The sequence below is a fragment of the Crassostrea angulata genome, chromosome 5 (assembly GCF_025612915.1).
Source record: "Crassostrea angulata isolate pt1a10 chromosome 5, ASM2561291v2, whole genome shotgun sequence".
Lineage (NCBI taxonomy): Eukaryota > Metazoa > Mollusca > Bivalvia > Ostreida > Ostreidae > Magallana > Magallana angulata.
Genome location: NC_069115.1, coordinates 56558784 through 56579755, shown reverse-complemented (window position 1 = coordinate 56579755; position 20972 = coordinate 56558784). Strand labels below are relative to the sequence as shown.

Here is a 20972-nt window from a genome sequence, read left to right as displayed (position 1 = left end):
TCATTCGATTTTTTTTTTATCTTTTTGTACTTAGGTTTCTTTGTTACTAGATTAAGAACTCTGCTTCTTAGACGTACTTCTAGCGTTGCTTTCGACATTAGCGGAAAACCCACTCGTTGCTTTGCAACGAGCTTTGCTCTAGTTGAAAAATTACTTTCGGTTTGTGCGTCGGCCTCCTACTAAACGTCTCAGGGGTAGAAATTTCCATCGGGTTCGGAGTTCCGAGCTCTCCTTGACCGGTGCGATGAAGAATGCAGACGACCGGAATTTTTGTTTGGCGGACTATGATGCAATTGGATTTGATTTGGATAACACGTTGGCAAAATACAAACTGGTTAACTTGATGAATGTAAGGATACCCATAACATGGCTTCTCTCTTTTTATTTAGCATGTGAAAAGCATGTGATAATTTTACTTTCGGTTTCATATGAAACTTGATCGATGTTTTTTTTTTTTATTGCAAGCAACAACAGTTTAGATAACAATTCCGATGAAATATATCTATATGGTGCACAAATGTCAAATCATTGATTACATTACTAGAAAAGAAGATTTAATTTTTGAAGAAGTAGGCTAATGTTAGTGGCGTCAGTGCATTGTTTGACCCGACATACTCGTTTCCCTACGTGCATGTTTATGCATGCACTCAGAGGTGGGTTAAAAAAATTCAACATTTGCTGGATATAGATAATAGGGACGTCTTTAAGATATATTTTATTGAATTGTATTTGCCTTGCATTAAATTACCATTTTTCTTTTTTAAAATGCGTCAAGTATGAAAACCTTTATCTATTACACGGAGATAATATTGACTAATATGTGATTCATGAATTCCTAGCCCTCTGATTGGCTTATGTCCAACCATCTAGGAAAAAACAACGTTATATTCACCTGCACGATACCTAAGAGGTCAATATAACATTTGATTTTCTGTACATATATAATTGGTTTAAAAATAGATCGTCTAATAAAATATCACGTCTCTCAATTTATTCTGCTATGTCTTCAAACTAAAGTCTTCGCTTAAAAACACTGAATTTGATATGTCTGTATCAATTTGTCGATAAATCATATTATTATAAAATAATTAATGCTGGGTTTTTTTTCTATCAATACGATGATTTAGCTACCCTTGAAGTACAGTATTCACTTCAGCTCAGTGTATATTACTTGTTTTAAATTTGCACTTCGATATTTAAATTTTCTTGTTAATATGATAATAAATTTGAAAGTCAGAAAGATGTAATGGGGCAATGCTGATCCAGCAAATAGAAATTCTTTTTACCATTCCCATCTCACTTTTTTGTTTTTGCTAAAGTTCATTGATGAACATCATGTCAAAAGTAGTATGAAAAATATTTTTGTAAAAACTCCATAATTGAATAGATATGAATATTTTTTTCAGCTTATTTATGAAACTTTATGTGAACTCCTAATCAAGAGGGGATATAGCAAAAATATCAAGGACAACCTTTGTACCCACAAGGACTTTATGTGAGTTAAAATATTTTAGCTCACCTGAGCTGGAAGCTCAAGTGAACTCAATTGATAAAAATTTGTCTGTTGCCTGTTGTTGTCGTTGTTTACATCGTTGTAAATTTTTAACATTTTCGACTTCACCAGAATCACTTGACTGTTTTTCAACAAAACTTGGCACAAAGCATTCTTATGTGAAGGGGATTCAATCATTCAAGTTTATTAAAATAAATGGCCATATCTTCTTCCAAAGCAAGATTATGAAGAATTATTGAAAATTTGTTGTTTCCTTTCAAAAATCTTCTTCAGAAAAACCAATTTGATCTTTAAGTAACTGATATGTTGAAATCAGTACATGTATTTGGTATTTGAAGAACATGCACAGCTAAATTGACTGTTAGATTAATCAACTGTTTGGTCTTTTAATGAGGTGTTTTAGCGATAGATCCACTACCTGGTCTTTGAATGACTTGTTGCAGCTAGAAATCTGCTATTTTTGGCTTGAAATGATGCTTTTCAACATTAAATCTGCTATTTGGTCTTTGAATAATGCGTATGTAGCTATGAATCAGCTATTAAGTCTTCAATATAGCTGATGTAGCTTTAAATTCACCGCTTGGCTTTTGATGATGCGTTGCAGCAGTAACTCCGTTATTTGGTGTTTGAATGACAAGTTCAAGCAATAAACCTACTTTTGGTTTTTGATAAACTCCAATGTTAATTATTTGATATGAATATAAAGTCATCCTGTTACAAATGGGGCTCAATGTTTAACATAAGAATATCTTGAGAAAGAAACATAAATCTTTTTATACATACATTTTATACATATTTTCTACTAGATTGTCAAGATATTTTTATATGTCTCCATTAAGCTGAATTTATTATGGCTATTGTTGCTCAGGTGAGCAATGTGGCCCATGCAATTCTTGTTTCAGTTTATAATTAATGTTATTGCATTTACATGTAAATCCTTTTACCGAAATCACCATGTCATTATTTTTTAAATTTAGACAGCTCAGTAATTTTATGTTAATTTATCTTTGTATAATTATAAATTTATTGTAGGTCCTGTTTGTTCTATTATTTGCATGAAATAGTTTCATGTGAAATTAATAAAAAACACAGTAATTTCTGTCTTTTTGAACTTTAATTCCATTTTAATCCTGATGGAGTACATAGGTTAAGTCATCCCAACTGGGTAATTATTGATAAAAATCATTAACATGTAAACAGACAAACACAGTGTTTTTGAAACAAATATCACCAGTGAAATGACTTCCAATTCACTTTTGATAACTTTTAGCATCTATTTTCATAGTCTACATTATCTTACTTTATTCTTATCTTATATGTTCCCATACTTAGCAATTCCTCATTGACATCTAAAGCATTCCTTATTATTTATTTCTAAAGGTTGTCCAAGCTGTTCTTTACTTTTTAATCCCCTAGAATATTTAGTGATTTCACAGTAATTGTTAATCTTTATTGTCAGTGACACTGCTCATGGCACTGGGCACTCATAGGTGTTAGGGTAAACAAAACCACTTTGACTTGGATGACACTGATAACTCAATTATTTGATTAGCTCTAAGTGATAATTACTTTGCATTGGGCTATTCATAGAGAAAATTATTTCTTGTACATTAGTTCTTTTAGAGAGAGTTAGCTTTGAGACTTCGGACTGAAAGGATGTAGGGGGAAGCTAGGAAATCATGTAGAGTGTTAGGAGACAAATTTCTAATTCATCTGTTTAGGCCCCTTTCTCTAAATTACAGTTAGGAACAAGACTTGCTCATTAATGTTGTTATACCTGCATGTGTAGATTGGATTATTTAACGTTCAATCTTTAATAAACATTTCTCATATCCTGCCATCTGGACTTTGTGCATTCGTGATTTACTTATTCCCCTTGAGCTTAATTCCCCAAATGAACGTGCACCATCGCCTAGTTATGTACCAGACATCCGGGAGTGGTCACACAAATACACTTAAAATGACAGATAATTTTCTTGATATTGTTGAGTTAAACAAAAGTTTGTATCATTTCTTCATTTAATGATAATATAGCTACACTAGATGTGCAGTATTCACCTCACGATTTTGGGATAGCTTTTATACTAAATAACTGTGTATTACCTCAAATACAGCAAATGTTTCAGTTTTTAGGTCACCTGAGCTGAAAGCTCAAGTGAGCTATTCTGATCACATTTTGCCCGTCGTCCGTCTGTAAACTTTTTACATTTTGAACTTCTTCTCTAAAACCACTTAACCAAATTCAACCAAATTTGTCTCAAAGCATTCTTATGGACAGATGAATATAAATTGCAGAAATGAAAGAAAAATTTTCATTGAAAGCGGAGAAAACCTCAAAACTGTATAAAAAAAAAAAAAAAAAAAAGGGGGGGGGGTGCATTTTAAAAAATCTTCTTCTCAAGAACTACTAAGGCAAATTCAACGTAATTTAGCATGAATAATCCTTATGGGAAGGAAAATATAAATTGCAAAAATTATGGGCTAATTCTGTTTCAAATCTGAGTTATTACAAAAATGATAAGAAAGAAAATGCGTGTTTCAAGCAATTTATAGCATCCATGAGTCTTGTAAAAATGGGTAGGCATGACCATGCCAGGGCAAAACAAAAGACTGACAGTTATTGATATCGATCTGCCAATCTCATTAAAATTTCAAGATATTTACTGACCAGTATATTTGTATTCGCTGTAAATATTGCTGAAAATTATGCTTAATTGGAATTGACGATTGCCGATCTGCCCCGGCTTTTATTTTGCCCCGGCCCGGGTTTGCTTACCCATTTTACTAAGACTCGTATTCCATAATTCTAAAACATGGTTTTTTGTTTAAAGCAGCCATGACACTATATGATAAACGGGTCGATCTGAAAATGATGAATTTGTTTGTTGTGCAACAGTTTGTGTACGAAGGGAATCTTTGAAACATGCAGAATACATTGGTGCCGATTTTGTGAAGTAAATTGAGGCTAAATATTTCAATGCGTTGACAGTTTTCACAAATGACGGTGGTGTTAGCTTGTTGTGATTTTCGTTTGGTTTTTATTCATGCTTTGCGTTAACCTGTGAACTGTTGCTTGTATTTCCTGATTTTTACGTATCAAATCAAACAGAGACTTCGGTAAATCAAACAGTTTCTTGTTTACCTGCGCAAATTAAGCAACATCCGATGTATTAAGAAAGAACTAAAATGCAATTCAATCAGGCTATCGGTAATTCGGTATCATCTTTTGCGTAATGGTAGAATAATGCAATATGTTTTGTTGCGATGCTCGGCATTTTCTCGAGTTTATTCAGTTTAAATAGAGTTTAATATCGCTGACGGAAATATGTAGGAATATACATGTATATGATTCATTTTGAAAAATAAATTGTGTTCTTTATTTGTTAAAGTGTATATGTTTCTTGTGTTTAATTGTTTACAATTTCTATTTACTTACCATATTTGAGTGTTAAGCTTCGAATTATAAGCAAGATACAGAGATTTGCTCACAATTCTATGTTTGTACACAGATCTGAGGCCATTCATTTTTTTCCATTTTAAAGGCCGAATAGTAATTACCAAGTTAAAAATCTTAAGCTGAATGTAATAAACTCATGTGAACAAAATATGACTCAAACCTAGCAACATTTTGAGCTCATCTTGCTCATAATTCTACGATTGACGCTGAAATTTTGGTTGATCATTAGAAATTCTATATGAATTAGAGTATGTTAAATACTTGTACACAAAAAAATTAAAGAATGATATGCTGTATATAACAACAATTTTCTTCTTCACATATATACATGTAGGATTTTTTTGATAAAATACAATAATTTATATATTTTAAAAAAAATACAATATCTAGTAAGTAGTTGAGGAAAAAAATGTACCTATATGCTCTCATATATTTTGATCGCTTTATTAAGTGGGGGAGGGGGGCAGAACGAAAATACATGGAATTAGAAGTTATAACTGTACCCCTACCAAATATTTAGTTCTATATCTTGCGTAGGATTTTCTTATTCTGTGTAAAAACAGTATTTCATGAAGGTACAATGTCAAAGATTACGTGTATGCAAAAATAAGTGTAAAATTCGAATACTTTACAATATTTATTTTTTTGTTATTTTACCGAGGGCCATATGGCACAATATCTTTTGAACGCCCATTGTTGCTCAGGTGAGCGATGTGGCCCCATGGGCCTCTTGTTGAATAATATTTCACTATGGTATATCCTCAAGTTAGGTGATAAAATTTATTATAATCTCATTGCAGATGCAAAGGTTTATTTCTTGACACAGAGAAAGGAAATATTCTTAAGTTATCTCATGATGGGAAAATCCTTAGGTAAGTCTCTCTCTCTCTCTCTCTCTCTCTCTCTCTCTCTCTCTCTCTCTCTCTCTCTCTCTCTCTCTCTTGTGGTTGAAAACTACAATCAATGTCATACTATCTTCTCCCATCTCAGGAGAGCTAAACAGTAAAACATGGTTATAGCGAAGTGCCAGGAATGTCTTCCCGATAAACATAATTCATCACATCCAACAAGTTTTCAAACCAATCTCAAGCTTTATGAAAATGGCTTAGCTGTAAGTGTAAATTCAATATAACCAAGTTTACTGTAAGCATGTATTACTGTATATGCTGGCTTGAGATGGTGAAAATTAATCTGACTATTTTTGGTGACAAATATTTTTGTACAATTAGGTGTAGCCATGGAACCAGGATGATGGATAAAGCTGAGATAATATCTGTGTATGGTCAAGATTTACAATGGGAACACTTTGAAGAGGCTATAGGATGTGTTAAGTTCCATGGAGGTATTTAAAAACTTGTTGCTTAATTAGAATTAATTTAAGGGACTGTGCTCTATTGTGGACTTGACACAACATTCTTAAGAGGATTGAATGTTTGTTGCCATTTTTAGACTTTATGAATTTCCTTGATAAGAAGAGCTCTGTAAAAAAAATTTTAGAAAACAATCTCATTTTAAAGGTGTTAAACATATTTAGATTTTTTACTGATTAAATCACAGTTTATGACAAAAAAAAAATTATGTAAAATTTAAGAATAGATCAATTTAATGACCATCTAGCCTCCTTAAATTATGAACCTGCGCAATTTGACAACATCAAGATGCACAGACAGGTTTGAAATTGCCTGTACCCTTTGGAAAAGTCCACATTGTTTGCAGATTTGTAAAAAAAGAGATGAAAATAACAGGTGATTATTGTGGGTGGAGGGGATGGGGGATGAGGGCCTTGCCACTTTATACTGTACAAGTCTTAACAGTCATTTTTAGCTCACCTGAGCTGAAAGCTCAAGTTAGCTTTTCTAATCACATTTTGTCTGTCGTCCATCTGTCTGTAACTTTTCATATTTTCAACATCTTCTCCAGAACTACTGTGCCAATTTCAACCAAACATAGCACAAAGCATTCTTAGGCAAAGGGGATTTAAAGTTGTGAAAATTAAGGACGACCATCTTTTTCAAGGAAAGATAATTACGAATTAGTGAGAAATTTTCAAAAATCTTCTCAAAAACCATTTGGCCATGCAGGAAAGCTGAAAGTGTTGTGGAAGCATCCTTGGGTAGTGTAGATTCAAAGTTGTGAAATTCATTACCCCTGTGGGTAGGATTGGGCCACAATGTGGGTCGAACTTTTACATAGAAACACATAGAGTAAATCTTTAAAAATCTTCTTCTCACAAACTAACCTAAGCCTGGAAAGCTGAAACTTACGTAAAAGCATCCCCATGTAGTGTAGATTTAAAGTTGTGAAAATCATGATTCCTTAGGGGTCGGACCCCAGGGTGAAAAAAATGAATTTTTATTTATGCAGGATCTACTGCGTTATACTACATTGTTCAGATAGTTTGTATGATGACTCAATTAAGCTAATTTTATCATACCTATTGTTCCCCAGGTGAGCAATCTGGGCCATGTGCCTCTTGTAATTGTTAATTTCTAGATGCATGAGTAATGAATGTGTTCAGAGTTGTGTAAATGTTCTGCCTTTCAGAGGAGTATAAGTACCGACTTTTTGAGACTTATTTTGACATCCCAGCTATTGTATGTTGTGCTCGCATTGTTGATGTGCTAGATGAAGAGGTATATATACTTTATATGCTATTATTTTTTCATTATTTTATTAAACATTGTTCAATAATTACCTTATGTTGCATGAGTATTTTAGTCAACTGCATGGCTTGTTACAGTGTATCAGCTACAACATACTGGTATTGCTACACAAAAGCAAACCTTCTTTCTTTTTCTTTTCTTTTTTAAAGAAAGGTGGGATATAATAATGGGAGTGTTTTGTTTTGATATGCATTTACATTTTATGAATTAATTAAAGTGCATGCTAGCAAGAGTATGAAAGGGAAATTTTTTTCCATTTTTATGTTTCTGAATTTCGATATATTTATATATTAGTTTAACTTAATCTCTCTGTGTTAAATAAAATATATCCTTGGTTTAAATGACACCAGCCAGCAGTCATGTCGACTTTTTAGGTCACCTGAGCAAGACACACTGATCAGTTTATGTTTATTGTCCGTCTGTCTGTCCAGAAACTCTTTACATTTCAATGTTCTTCTCTAGAACCACTTTACAATTCTTCCTTCTCCCCTGTAAATTCTGTTTATCTTATAATATCCTATCCAGACTGAATCCTGTACACATTACCAAATATCAAATTGACATTTTGTATTCATTCTATTGGAGTGTCAGTAATTTACATGAATTTTATTGTTTATTTTGGGGGACCCATTTCATTACATAAGTACTTAAAAGACATCCATTCAATCATTTCTTTTACAGAATGGAGGGCCGCATGACAAGTATGACTTTTTTAAGGATGTTTATGATGCCATTGGAGATTTTTACTTTCCTCCATCTGAAGGTATAAACACCTAATTTAGAGAAAGCTGCTGAATTCTTGAGTTCTTTGAAGTTTGCTATAATCTGTGTGGTTTAGTTGGAAAGTAAACTTCCATATAACTCAGACACACTGATGTGAGCAAATACAAGAGATTTTTACAGACATATCACATCTATAAGAAACCATATGTATGACAAAAAATGACTAAACAGGATTCATGGTTAAAGAGCTTACTCAGTGATTAAGGATCTTTGAATTGCATGAAGATTATACTGAGAAACTATGTTTTTTTTCCCTTATATTTTTCATACCTTTTTTAGGTGAGGAAGGCTTGTTATTTGAAGGGGTAAGAAAGAAACCGGAAAAGTATCTACAGCCCTGCAGTAATGGAGTGAAAGAATGGCTGATGGAATTAAAGGGAGATAATCGTGTTGTATTCCTAATGACATCCTCTAAGAATAGATATGCTGAAATGGTTGTAGAAACTGTGCTTGGGTAGGTGTAATGGCTATATTCAAGTTATTCAACTCTGCAATATTCTGGGGGGGTTTTTAAGAACAAAATTTGTTAAAAGTTGTTTGTAAATTGATTGTTAAGGGTGTGCAAATAATAGTGCAAGATCAATCTTCAACAAAAAAAAAAAAAAAAGATATACCTGGGTGGGGAAAGGTAGATGGAAAGGTGCAGGTTGTTGATTAGATTAGGTAGGTGTCTAAACACTAGCTTGATACAAGGTTATATGTTCTTATTGCATATAACAATATTTATCAAAACTATAATCTGTGTTGAGCAAAATTCTGTATAATTGGATATTTCAATAGGTGGGACACTAATTTTTTGCAGAATTTTTCAGTTTCATTCCAAATGCAGAAAAATTCAATTGCAAAAAAGTGTTTTTAGTTATTTATCTGCCAGTAGTCATCTGTTCTAAAGTTGCAAAAAATAAACATATTTTTTTCAAATCAAAGTGCAAAAATTTGCACCTACTGAATAAAAAGTTATTATTGATGATGTATAACATTTTATTTTAGGTCAGACTGGAAAAACTATTTTGATATTTACATCACCTATGCAAAGAAAACTGGAGGGTTTTTCACAAAGAATGAAAAATTCAAAGGTATGATAGATATGATACTAACATTCAGATGATCAATGGTTTTCCACATTTACTGTGTGCATGTGGTGTTACATTATTTTTTTGTACTGTTAATTTTTTTGCATTTTTTTTTTCAGTTATATTAATATTCCAGTTATATTATTCATTTTGTTATTTTTGTTACATATAACCGGGTTTTCCAAAGGAAAAATCTGGTTATTGAAACGGTAAAAATGGCAGGCGGGCGGGTGGCTGCCAAAAGGGTACCCCTTTTGTACGGATAAGTCCTTATACAGTTTTCAAGATGGGAAGTTTTGTTTTGCAGGTTTATTGTAGAAATGAGCATGTTACTTGGATTTTGATTTTTTCATTAAAAAAATACCAGCTGTTGAACTTAGTAATTATTTCACATAAAATTGCGTTTAGGGTACCCCTATTGTATGGAAAAATCCTCCTACAGTTTTCAAAGTAAAAAGTTGAAACGGTGAAAATGGCAGGTGGGCAGGTGGCTGCCCAAAGGGTACCCCATTTGTACGGATAAGTCCTTCTACAGTTTTCAAGATGGGAAGTTTTGTTTTACAGATCATATTGCACATAAAATAGAGAAGTGCATATTACTTTTCATTTTTGAAAATTCATGAAAAAAATACCAGCTGTTGAACTTAGTATTTTTAAAATAAGAAAAAAAAAAAGTACCCTTAGGCTTATTGTAAGGAAAACTCCTCCAGTTTTCAAGATAGGAAGTTGTTGTTTGACAGCTAGATCAATTGTACATTTATCAGAGATGTGCATATTAGGCCTATAAAAAAATTGTGTGTTTAGGGTAACACTAATGAAAAAATTAGGTTAGGTAGGTAGGGATTTTTTTTTATTTTATCATATTTTTTTCTGCATGAATCCTAAGAATGTTTGAGTGTGTCATATTTAAAAACATATTTTTTAATAGAAATAATATAAAATTCACAATCGGATAAAAACAGACATCTAAAAATGGTAGGATCTGGGCATTTTTGTAGGTTAGGTCGGGTTACCCTAAACACACAACTTTTTTTTTAGGCCTTATTTAGATTTTGATTTTGATGTTATTTATGAAAAAATACCAGCTGTTGAACTACATATAAGTTATTTATTTATTCATTTTATTGCATAATTATGTAGAGTACCCCATTTCTCTGGATAGGTACTGTTTATCAATTCAGGGATGACAAATGGATTATGGATACTGTTCACACAAAAGAAAAACTGGTTTACTGTTACGTTGACGTCTGTTCCCTTGTTTAGATTTTTGCCCCCATTATGTAAGTGCTTTTGCCCTGTTACATTTTTGCACTATTATATTTTTGCTCCATTTAACAATTAATATGTGTTTTTAAACTGTTATCCTTTTGTACAATTATATATTGCCCACAATAAGTATATTTTTTTGCCCTTTAATATTTTTGTACCATTATACTTTTGCCCCATTTTACATGTATTTTTACCCAGTTATATATTTGCCTTATTCACTAACATCCTAGGAGGTTATTATTTCCCTTCCGATGAAACCGGAAAAGACTATAGTCATTATTGCTGTTTGTTGTACACCATGATTTGATGAAATTGATTTGAAACTTGCTGTGTAGTTCAGTATGAGTTTTATTAAGACAGATCATCAAATGATGAAGACATTAAATTTAAATGACTCATTTTTATTAACTGGTCGGATTTTTTCCTTTAAAAAAAATTTTACCATATATTTTTGTTTTGCTTATGAAACACTCTCAGAATGTTTGTTACAGAGGGAGGAGTAACAGGGAAGGAGGTGGATTCACTGGAGCCAAAGAAAACCTACTCTGCCGGAAATTACCCAGACTTGAAAACATTCCTGGAAAAACAAACAAAAAAATCAGATCCAAAGGTTTGTTAAGATGATAAATTTTATTTTATTTATAAATGCTTTTTTGTGAACAATGTTCATTTAATTTTTATTGATACACATACATGTATTTACAGATTGCCATCTTTTTCAGGTAGTTTATTTTGGAGATTGTCTGTGTTCGGACAGTTTTCCTGCCAAAGTGTATGGAAACTGGGATGTTGTGCTGGTCCTGGAGGAAATGGAGGCTGAGGGTTACCATCCGGGATTAAAAGATGTACTTGAACCCAAACGCAAAGTCCCCAAACATGAGGTAAAGGTGAAAAGTGTAATATGGTTACCGTTAATGGTATAAAATTTAAATTTCATGTCAAACTTCTTTAAGGTGAATCACTACACCTTTTATAGTTCCTGAAATCAGCAGAAAATTACTTGGTTATGAAAGATAGCATGATGTTAGTATTAGAAGTATACAAGTCAGGTAGACTAAAAAATATGCAATTTTGGATAAAAATTTAGGATTTTCAAAAAATGATCCAGTTATATAAACAAAAGCCCCAGTCGGATTTTGACCTGTGATCTGTGGTCCACAAGCCCATCAGTTAAACCACAGAGCTATGATGATAACCACAGAGCTATGACAATATTCAACCAAATCGATTGATAAAAACAACTTAACAAAATATTCAAGTGGCCATCTTGTAACATAGTGTCTTCAAAAGTATAAATCTTTGTTAAAAAAAAACCCTGTAGTCTGAATTTTTAAAAGGAGAAATATCTATTTCAAGATCTTATTCCAAGCTAAATGTATCTTTAAAAATTATGAAAATCAATCATCGTTACAGGTTGACCTGTACATAGACCCAGAAGAGGAGCAGTACATTTTGTCTGAAGGTTGGGGGTCATTTTTCTACCATGAAGAAGAAGACCCAAAACATGATAAACATATGAACACATACTGGGGAAGGATCATCAGTCAATACAATGCTATAGCAGTCCCTACTGTAGAATACATAGCTGGTAAGTTATCTGTGTAGCAGTCCCTACTGTAGAGAACATAGCTAGTAAGTTACCTATATAGCAGTTCCTAATGTAGAAAACATAGCTGGATAGTAACCTATATAGCAGTTCCTACTTTAGAGTACATAGCTGGTAAGTTACCTATATATATATATCAGTCCCTACTTTAGAGTAAATAGCTGGTAAGTTACCCATATAGCAGTCCCTTCTGTAAAGAACATAGCTGGTAAGTTACCTATATAGCAGTCCCTACTGTAGAATACATAGCTGGTAAGTTACCTATATAGCAGTTCCTACTGTAGAGAACATAGATGGTAAGTTACTAATAAATATCAGCTCCTGCTGTATAGTAAATACCCGCTTAGTTGCAAAAATTACTGATAAAAGAGTATGAGTTGGTTGAGAAAAAAATTGAATGTTTCTTTGTATGAAGACTGAAGTATATCACTTGTCAGAGTTTCTTTTCCTACTGTAATTTTATTAATATTCAACGGTATCAATTTTTGTGGATAAAGTGAAAATGGCAGTTTCAAGGATACGTAAATTCGAGGGCAATGTCCCTATCAATACAAAATGTCAATAGAAATTGCACCACAATGAACATTTAATTTCGTGGAACAACGTAACAACAAAATCCACGAAAAATTGGTATTCAATGAATATTGATGAAACCACAGTATTCTGTACATATATAACATAAATACATATATCTTATGACTTAAGTTTGAAATGAATCCCTTATCTATAGGTATGCCAATCAACCACAGATATAAGAAGTTCAAGGAATCTGAAGTGGGCAATACGGACGGGTTCTACCCAGGCAAACCTAAACCACTGCTTTCTGATATATGATTTCAGCTGTAGTCATCCGAAACTAAGGAAATCAAGGAACCTTAACTCTGACTGAATTTAATGACCATTTAAAAATTGTTTCTTTAGAAAATTGTCAAATCATTTAAAGGTTATATATGTCAAATTTGCACTACCACGTACAGTAAAAAATAGAAAAAAGAAAGTACCGTAAATTCTTATTGCAATGATAAAGAAAAGATACTATTTTCCTTTAAAAATTGTCAGACCTAATTTCTTATTGCAATTTATGATTATAAATTCCTCGTATCGATATCCTGTAGATGTGGAAAAGTTATTTACGAGTACACTGTATTGTAGTTTTTAGTTCAGTTTAGAATTATTTTTACATCTTGCAAGCCAAAGGTTAGAGTTTATATTATTATCAAAGCGATTGGTTTAGATGACCTTCCTGGTACAGTAAATTCATTCCTGCCTTATAATTTAATAGTATAGGTATACATCAGTGTTCTTTTGAATTCAGCTGTGGCTTTTATTAACTTTTTGTTAAGAGATATACGTGTATTGATATAATTTATTTAGATGTGGTGATTTAATCACTAGTTTTTTTGTATATTAAAATGCCTCGTAGTTATTACCCCTTTGTTTGAAAGGTATGACTAAGTGATCTAATCACGGTGCTCTTCCTCAATATTTTTACATTCAAGTTCATGCTCATGTGATCTCAGACTTTATGATATAAAACAATTCCAACCGTTTATTGTACAAAAATAAATGAAGGAATTTTTGTTCAGGTACAACCAAAGTGTCTTGTGAATAGACCATATAATCATAAGTTTCTATATTGGTATGATGTTTTAAAACCTTGAACTGCAGACATATGCCATAAATGACAATGACTATTTAAGAATTGAAATAGGAGAAATCATTCTAAAACATGGGTATGTGCTTTTTCATCAAAGAAAACGAAAAGTTTGCCTTATTTACTGTAGCATTCCTGTGATAGTGTACCTTGGCAGGATATCTAAAGAATGTAAGCTACCCATATTATAGGTAGTATAATTCTTCTTTTATTGAATACATAAGACTTAATTATATAACGGAATATAACAAGAGAAGCTGAGACTGTTTGTCCATCAATCAACCAGTAACTGTCTCATTACACCTGTGAGTGTCTCATTACACCTGTCTCACAATACCTGTCTCATCGCTTTTCTTAACTTCATTACTACATGTTGTACTAAGAACATTATGATGGCCATTTTTTTATCTGCTGTATTTTATCTAGTCTAGTTTGGTTTTTTCCATATCAGATCTATCAAAAATATGAGAATTATTTTAAATTTCTGTAAAATATATATCGTCAGTGAACTTTTTTTATTGTATGCAATTAAAAATTCCTGGAGAATCTATTCTATTAATTCGTCTTTTATTTTTAACCGTTATATGACGCAACTTTCTGTATACAATTGCATTGTATTTAGCTTTTTTGAAATCTCCAGAATACTGTTGGGTTTTTTTCTGGACGCTTTTACGCAAGTCTTTGTTGCTTTATAGCCGTGTTTATTTCGTGTGCTGTTTTTAGTGGATGGGAATAAATAATTAATTTCTTAATACAAGTGTTTATTATTTAAGTAGCTATATATATTAGATCTACAGGACCATTACAGGAACTCATTACAGACACATCTATGAAGACAATTTGCAAAATAGAAATCATAAATTCACCATTCTAATTTTCTTTCACGTAAAAACCTTGCTTTATATTTGAGTTCCGCTCAAGAATGTGTACTCACTTTACCACAACTCATGAATTTCCTTTTATAAAATTACCTAAATTCAACGTTAAGTTTGTTATTTATACGCACGTTCATTTTATTGATAATTTTGTATGACATTAAGTCGCATAATTGAAGTGTGTCTCTCACCTCTGTGGTTGTTGATTTCAACAAATCTGACGGTTGATTGGCAAAATTTTAGTTCAAACACGGGTGAAGGCGAAATATTGGAAAAAGACGCTAGATATATATATACTTCTTTGTTTCTCCTCATATTCTTGTCCACTAAGCGAAGCGAAATTTGTTTACGCGTCATTTTTTATCTAAAAGTTATGAAGTTTAAATCTACTGAAATCTTTAGTGTTTATCCTTGTAAGGTATTTTAAAATTATACAATCTACCTTACTACAAACACCCCGTATCGAAGAAGTAGGCTATAACCAAGGAACCCATTCTCGCGAGTATTACTGTAAAACTGATGATAGGGTCCAGAAAAAACACGTGATCTAATCTAAACGACAATAGAATTCGAAGTGTTGTCCACAGACATCTTTCTACAACTCGAATTACCCGTGTATCTCGTGTCATTGAATCGAATACACCCTACAGGTGAATATTGCAAGGTGACTCCTGAAAAGTTTCCTCGATCTGCGCCAATCAGATCGTACTAGGCGGGGTTTAAACATCAAGAGAGAGAGAGAGAGAGAGAGAGAGAGAGAGAGAGAGAGAGAGAGAGAGAGAGATAGAGATATGAGTTGATAAATATTAAAAAGTGACGGGTCTTCCTTTTTGTAAAATAAAACACTGTTTGAGGATGCCGTAAGTATATAAGGTCAAAACATGGTATACCTTATTACATGTATATACAGGTACCTACATGTGGTCAAAGTTTATGTTTACTTGACGAAAAAATAATGCATTACAGGTTCAAAAAGAAGAATGTGCAGTCCCTTTTTGAAACACACTTAACTAATTTTCCTAAATATGCCGCATCACAATGATAACGCAGGAAAACAATAATGATGTTGATGGATTTTGGTTTGATCGGCTAGAATATTTCGACTTGAATTCTCAGACACCATCTTTGGGAGCTTGTAGTAGAACAAGTAGAAACCTAGATATCCGTGAGTCTCGCCTGACCTTTTTTTGTAGCTAAAAACAACTTTTATATGATTCTATTGTTTAGAGATACATGTAAGTATTTTATTGCAGGCACGTAGCATCGTTTTTGAAAGTGGGATGGGGGCAGACTCATCCAAAAAATCTTGAAAAGAAAAAAAAAAGGAAATTTTGATTTTTCCGAAATGCAAAATCCTAATCCGTGGAGGGAGGGGGGGGGGGGAAGGGGGGGGGGTGTCTTTAACTATAATTTCATTCCTCATTTCCTTATTTTCAGATAAAAATTTTTACATGTGATACTCCCAAAAAGGGGGGGGGGGACTCCATGAAAATTCAATTTTTTATGTGTAAATTTAGAAAAAAATTAGTTGCTGCGAGAAAAAGTGAGAGGTGGGGGCAGCCCCCCTGCCCCCCCCCCCCCCCCCTTGATGGTACGTGCCTGTTATTGTACATATTTTGTATACACTGATTTAGATGGGAAGCGCTCATGCCAGTAGCAATTAATTTAATACATGTACTTGGAATACGTGGATTTCGCTGCTTGAAAAAAAAAATCCCGATAAAAAACACCGGTTCTATAATACAATAATTAATGAACAAATAAAGTCTTTATATTTATTTTTAGATAGAACGGGGGGGGGGGGGGGGGGGTTGATCGATGCTTGACTCCGCCTACTACGATGATCTCATTGGACAAGAGTTAGTGAAGGACATTTGTTGAAAACATCTCTGGATTTCCCGCCTGATTTCGCTTATAAAAACTCGTGCAGAGTTCGCTGATTTCGTTGCGTGGTTTGACGATTGGGGTTGGTTGCAGCAGAAGTACGAGAATACTGTAAGTTTATTTTTGTGAATATTTTGCAGAACATAATTGCTACGTATACATTAAATGGGTGTATTACTTAAGCTGTGGCTGCATTTACATGTATTTCTTAGTTTTTATATATCAAGGTAACATGTTCATGCTGTATAAAACTCGCGCATTATTTAGTCTTTCTACAAAGTTAAAGGTTATATCTTAAGTTAAAAGGATATTTAAACAATAAAATGCTTTCTTTGGTGATTCATGCGGGATATGAAGGTAGCAACATTGCAGGAAAAATACATAACCCGCTATGTAAATTTTTCCTGCAATGATCGCTACCTTCATAACCCGCATGAATCACCAAAGAAAGCATTTTATTGTTTATATTAACATCTTTCTTTAACTAATTAATAAACTGATTATGAAAAGTTAGTAAAATTCACTAAATTTCTGTTAATGTACAAAAGTACGTTAGCTAAAAGAAACAGCCAAATCGTCTCCTGTGAGACTTTGAGTCTGGCATCGTCATGATTATTTCGTGCAGTCCGGGATTTTACTAAGGTCGCTGTAGGTTCAGACCAATCGATAAACAGGGCGTGTCAATTTCAGTCCTGTCACTTTCAGCGGCTGTAGATCTCGACCAATCGATAATTAGGGCGTGTAGATTTCAGTCTGGCTGTTTCTATAGTGCTATGAATTAACTATAAGTTTCCGTAAGAAATAGAGGAAATTATGCTTGGTAGATGTAAATATATCCTTGTAAATTCATTTGATAATTTGAAAGTTAAATGCACTAATGTTTGTTTAACCACCATTCATCGACGCTAATGTTAGAACTTTCATAATTTTACTGACAATGCATCAAGGAATATCTAATTGTTAATCCAATTTTGATTGAAACATTTTTAAAGACATTAAGTATTTTTCTCTTCCTTAGGTATACCAAAATGACGTCTTTAGTACCTATGTTTTTTGTGGTCCTGATTTTTGTGGTAGTCTCGGGATGGAAGAATGACTTCGATCAGCCAGTCGACTTCCAATGTCCTTCAGACCTGTCCTTCGTTAGTCGTTTTGAGTCATCACACAGCAACAAAAAAGAAGATAGGCGCTTCAACTTTGACTGCAGACGAGTCCCAGCCGTCAGCGGATCGGTGACCTGCAGTTGGTCTGGTAATGTTACAGTTTATTTGTCAGTTGGCAGGCACGTAGCATCGTTTTTGAAAGTTGGGGGGGGGGGGGGGGGACTCATCCAAAAAATCTTGACAAGCAAAAAAAGTATACTTTTAAATTCAACTGTTGATTTCATTATTTACAATTCAGTTATTTTACATGGTCCCATAAAAGGGGGAGGGCCAACTCCAAGTTAACTCCACCTTTGCTGCGCAAAAAAGTCCCCCCCCCCCTCCCCCGATGCTACGTGCCTGGTTGGTCTGGTAATGTTAAAGTTTATTTGTTAGTTGATCTGGTAATGTTAGTTTATTTTGTCATCTGTGTTGTAATTGTCTAATATTGACGGCATTTATCGCTGTAACTTTCATTGTGATATACGTTAACAATCGACGGCTGGTGGTAGTTGGTCTGGTCCATTACAAGTTATGTCATCGGCGATATTGTGAATTTCTAAACGATACTAATTTTATGTGTTTTCAAAACTGATTTTTCTCTCAAATTGGAAAGTCGGTTAAAGTAAATGCGCTTATTGGTGCATGCACCATAACGTAATGAGAATTTATTGATAATGTATTGTTCAATATGTAATGTTACTTTTTATCGCAAATTTGTGCCCCCCAATTGTTTCCATGATTAAATTTTCGTCGGAAATAACACAAAGTAAAATTTCTTTTCCCCCATTTGAATTTACCTTTATATTTTACAGGCTATGTCAACAACTATGATGCCATGATTCTCTACACCTGTCCAAACCAAGGCTATTTAAACGGCATGCATAGTATTCACAGCAATAACTATGAAGACAGAAGATTCAAGTTCAGGTGTTGTTCTCCTCAATCAGGTAGCTTATTTTTCTCCCTTTATTTTTAGACCTTGTAATAAAATGAAAATTGGCGGATAAATTTATTTCATCGTCGTAAACGTCTTGCATCGTAATATAAATAAAAAAATGGACTATAGATTGAATTGTGATTTAAATATGTTAACGTAGTAGAATGTTTTTGAAGGACTTGACTTCAAAAACTGCCACTGGACCGGATATGTGAACGGCTGGGATTCCTATGTCAACTACCATGTTCCATATGGTTACGTCATCAGAGGTGTGTTCAGCATTCACGACAACGGCAAGGAGTAAGTATAGACTATACTTAAAAAAATACTTATATAAAATACTTATTAATACTAAATAAAATACTAATAAATACGTAAATGAAATACTTGGTAATACGTGTTGTTTTATATAAGAAATTAATACTTGTTTGAATCACGCTCGGAACTACATATGCAGCAATGGAAGGTCAGTTTAACCAAACCATTTAGAAAGGGACAGAAATTCTAACGTGATACGAAAGACCAATTGTTAATTTAATACATGTACACTGTATATCAAGTTTTATTTTCATTACTTTTATAGGGACAGGCGATTCAGGTTCGAGATTTGCCGATCTGTATAGCTCTGGTGCAAAGCCTACCCAGGTCCAGATACCTTACTTTGGTGTAACATGTTTTGTCACAATAAAAGTTTTTGCTATGGAAATCATGTTGCCTCTTTGCTTAAAGTAGCCTCCAAGTTAAAGTTTATTTTATGTCTTTTTGTGTAAAACTTTAAAAAAAAACTCGAATATAGTGTTCTATAATTTATAAACACATTCAACAAAACTTGTAAGTGTTCACCCTGATAGATAGAACAATTTGAAAATTACGATATAAAATAATGTGAAATTTTCAACTTTTCGTAACTGATGTCTTTTCATCAAAGGTACAGATAAAATGACAGCAACGATTGAAATCAATTACCCGTGACAAAACGTCAAAACAATAAAGTTGACATGAATTCATAAAAACATTTGGTCGCCATATTAGTTTCGATCGCTCCTCAACTGCCACTAGGGGATGAATACTGTGGTTTCATCAATATTCGTTGAATACCAATTTTCGTGGATTTCGTTATTAATTTGATCCACGAAAAAGTGTTCATTGAAGTGCAATTTCTGTTAACATTTTGTATTAATAGGGACATTGGCCACGAATTTACGTATTCTTGAAACTGATTTTCACTTTATCCACGAAAACTGATACCCTTGAATATTAATTAATGAAACCACAGTACCGGCCGAGAAAGTTACGGTCGGTTGCTTTCCGGTCAATTTAAGGCATTCAGGTTGCATGGACTTTTAAAGATAGAACTACACAATGTAAACAAAATTAAAACTACAATCAATAAAAAAATGAAAGATGGTTTATTCTTAGATAAAAGGACAGGGGCGTACAAGGCGTTGTATATCTACCACTTCACCCATGCGAATGTTACTGTCAATAAAATTTTAGACCACGTGGATTTATTTGACCCTTTCAGTTTCGCAGTAAAAGTCGTGCCTCGTGTTTAAAATCTATTTCATAGAATCTATGTACTTGTAGTCAAATATAAAATCTAGAGGTTTCTTGATTTTAAACGTTATCTACATTAATTGATGGATAAAATGTGTTCTAGAAATAAATGTGACAATACAAAAAATAGTTTTTGTCTGCTGTTGCAACAATTAACATGCTATGTAGAGATCCCCCTGAGAATTAGTTTTCGATCCGCGCCTGACCTAGTAATATCATCAATAGTGAAACAGACTATACTATTTTATGCAGAATGTTCCTTGAAAATGGCTCGATATACTAAATTTTTATGCAAAACAGACACCCATAATTTTTTTTAAAACTATCAATCTACACGTGGTTGAACACGAACGATAACTCTGTTCTGAATATCATCGTTTGATATAAATAACCGCTAGATGGTGAGATAAGACATACATCTTAAAAGATTTTCATGTTTTAACATAAATCAAAGTAGGATAGGATATGTAAACGACCAGTACTTACGTATTTTAAGAATATTATTCGAACACTTATATAGTCTCGTTCAACCAGACGCTCGGCTGTCTCCGTAAAT

General features: G+C 33.2%; 2 protein-coding genes across 2 annotated transcripts; both read left to right on the top strand.

Moving 5' to 3' along the window:
- Positions 1–478: 478 nt before the first annotated feature.
- On the top strand, positions 479–14566 carry LOC128182680 (5'-nucleotidase domain-containing protein 1-like). Its single transcript, XM_052851398.1, has 12 exons — positions 479–653; positions 1407–1495; positions 5771–5842; positions 6200–6312; positions 7515–7603; positions 8315–8396; positions 8696–8870; positions 9407–9492; positions 11250–11368; positions 11481–11639; positions 12172–12346; positions 13095–14566. Exons 1-12 carry the CDS (start codon positions 642–644, stop codon positions 13196–13198), a joined length of 1275 nt encoding a protein of 424 aa, XP_052707358.1. The 5' UTR covers positions 479–641; the 3' UTR covers positions 13199–14566.
- Positions 14567–16784: 2218 nt separating this feature from the next.
- On the top strand, positions 16785–19565 carry LOC128184805 (hemagglutinin/amebocyte aggregation factor-like). Its single transcript, XM_052854395.1, has 5 exons — positions 16785–16888; positions 17796–18028; positions 18735–18869; positions 19036–19159; positions 19443–19565. The coding sequence occupies exons 2-5, from the start codon at positions 17806–17808 to the stop codon at positions 19480–19482; spliced, it is 522 nt and encodes a 173-aa protein (XP_052710355.1). The 5' UTR covers positions 16785–16888; positions 17796–17805; the 3' UTR covers positions 19483–19565.
- Positions 19566–20972: the final 1407 nt, after the last annotated feature.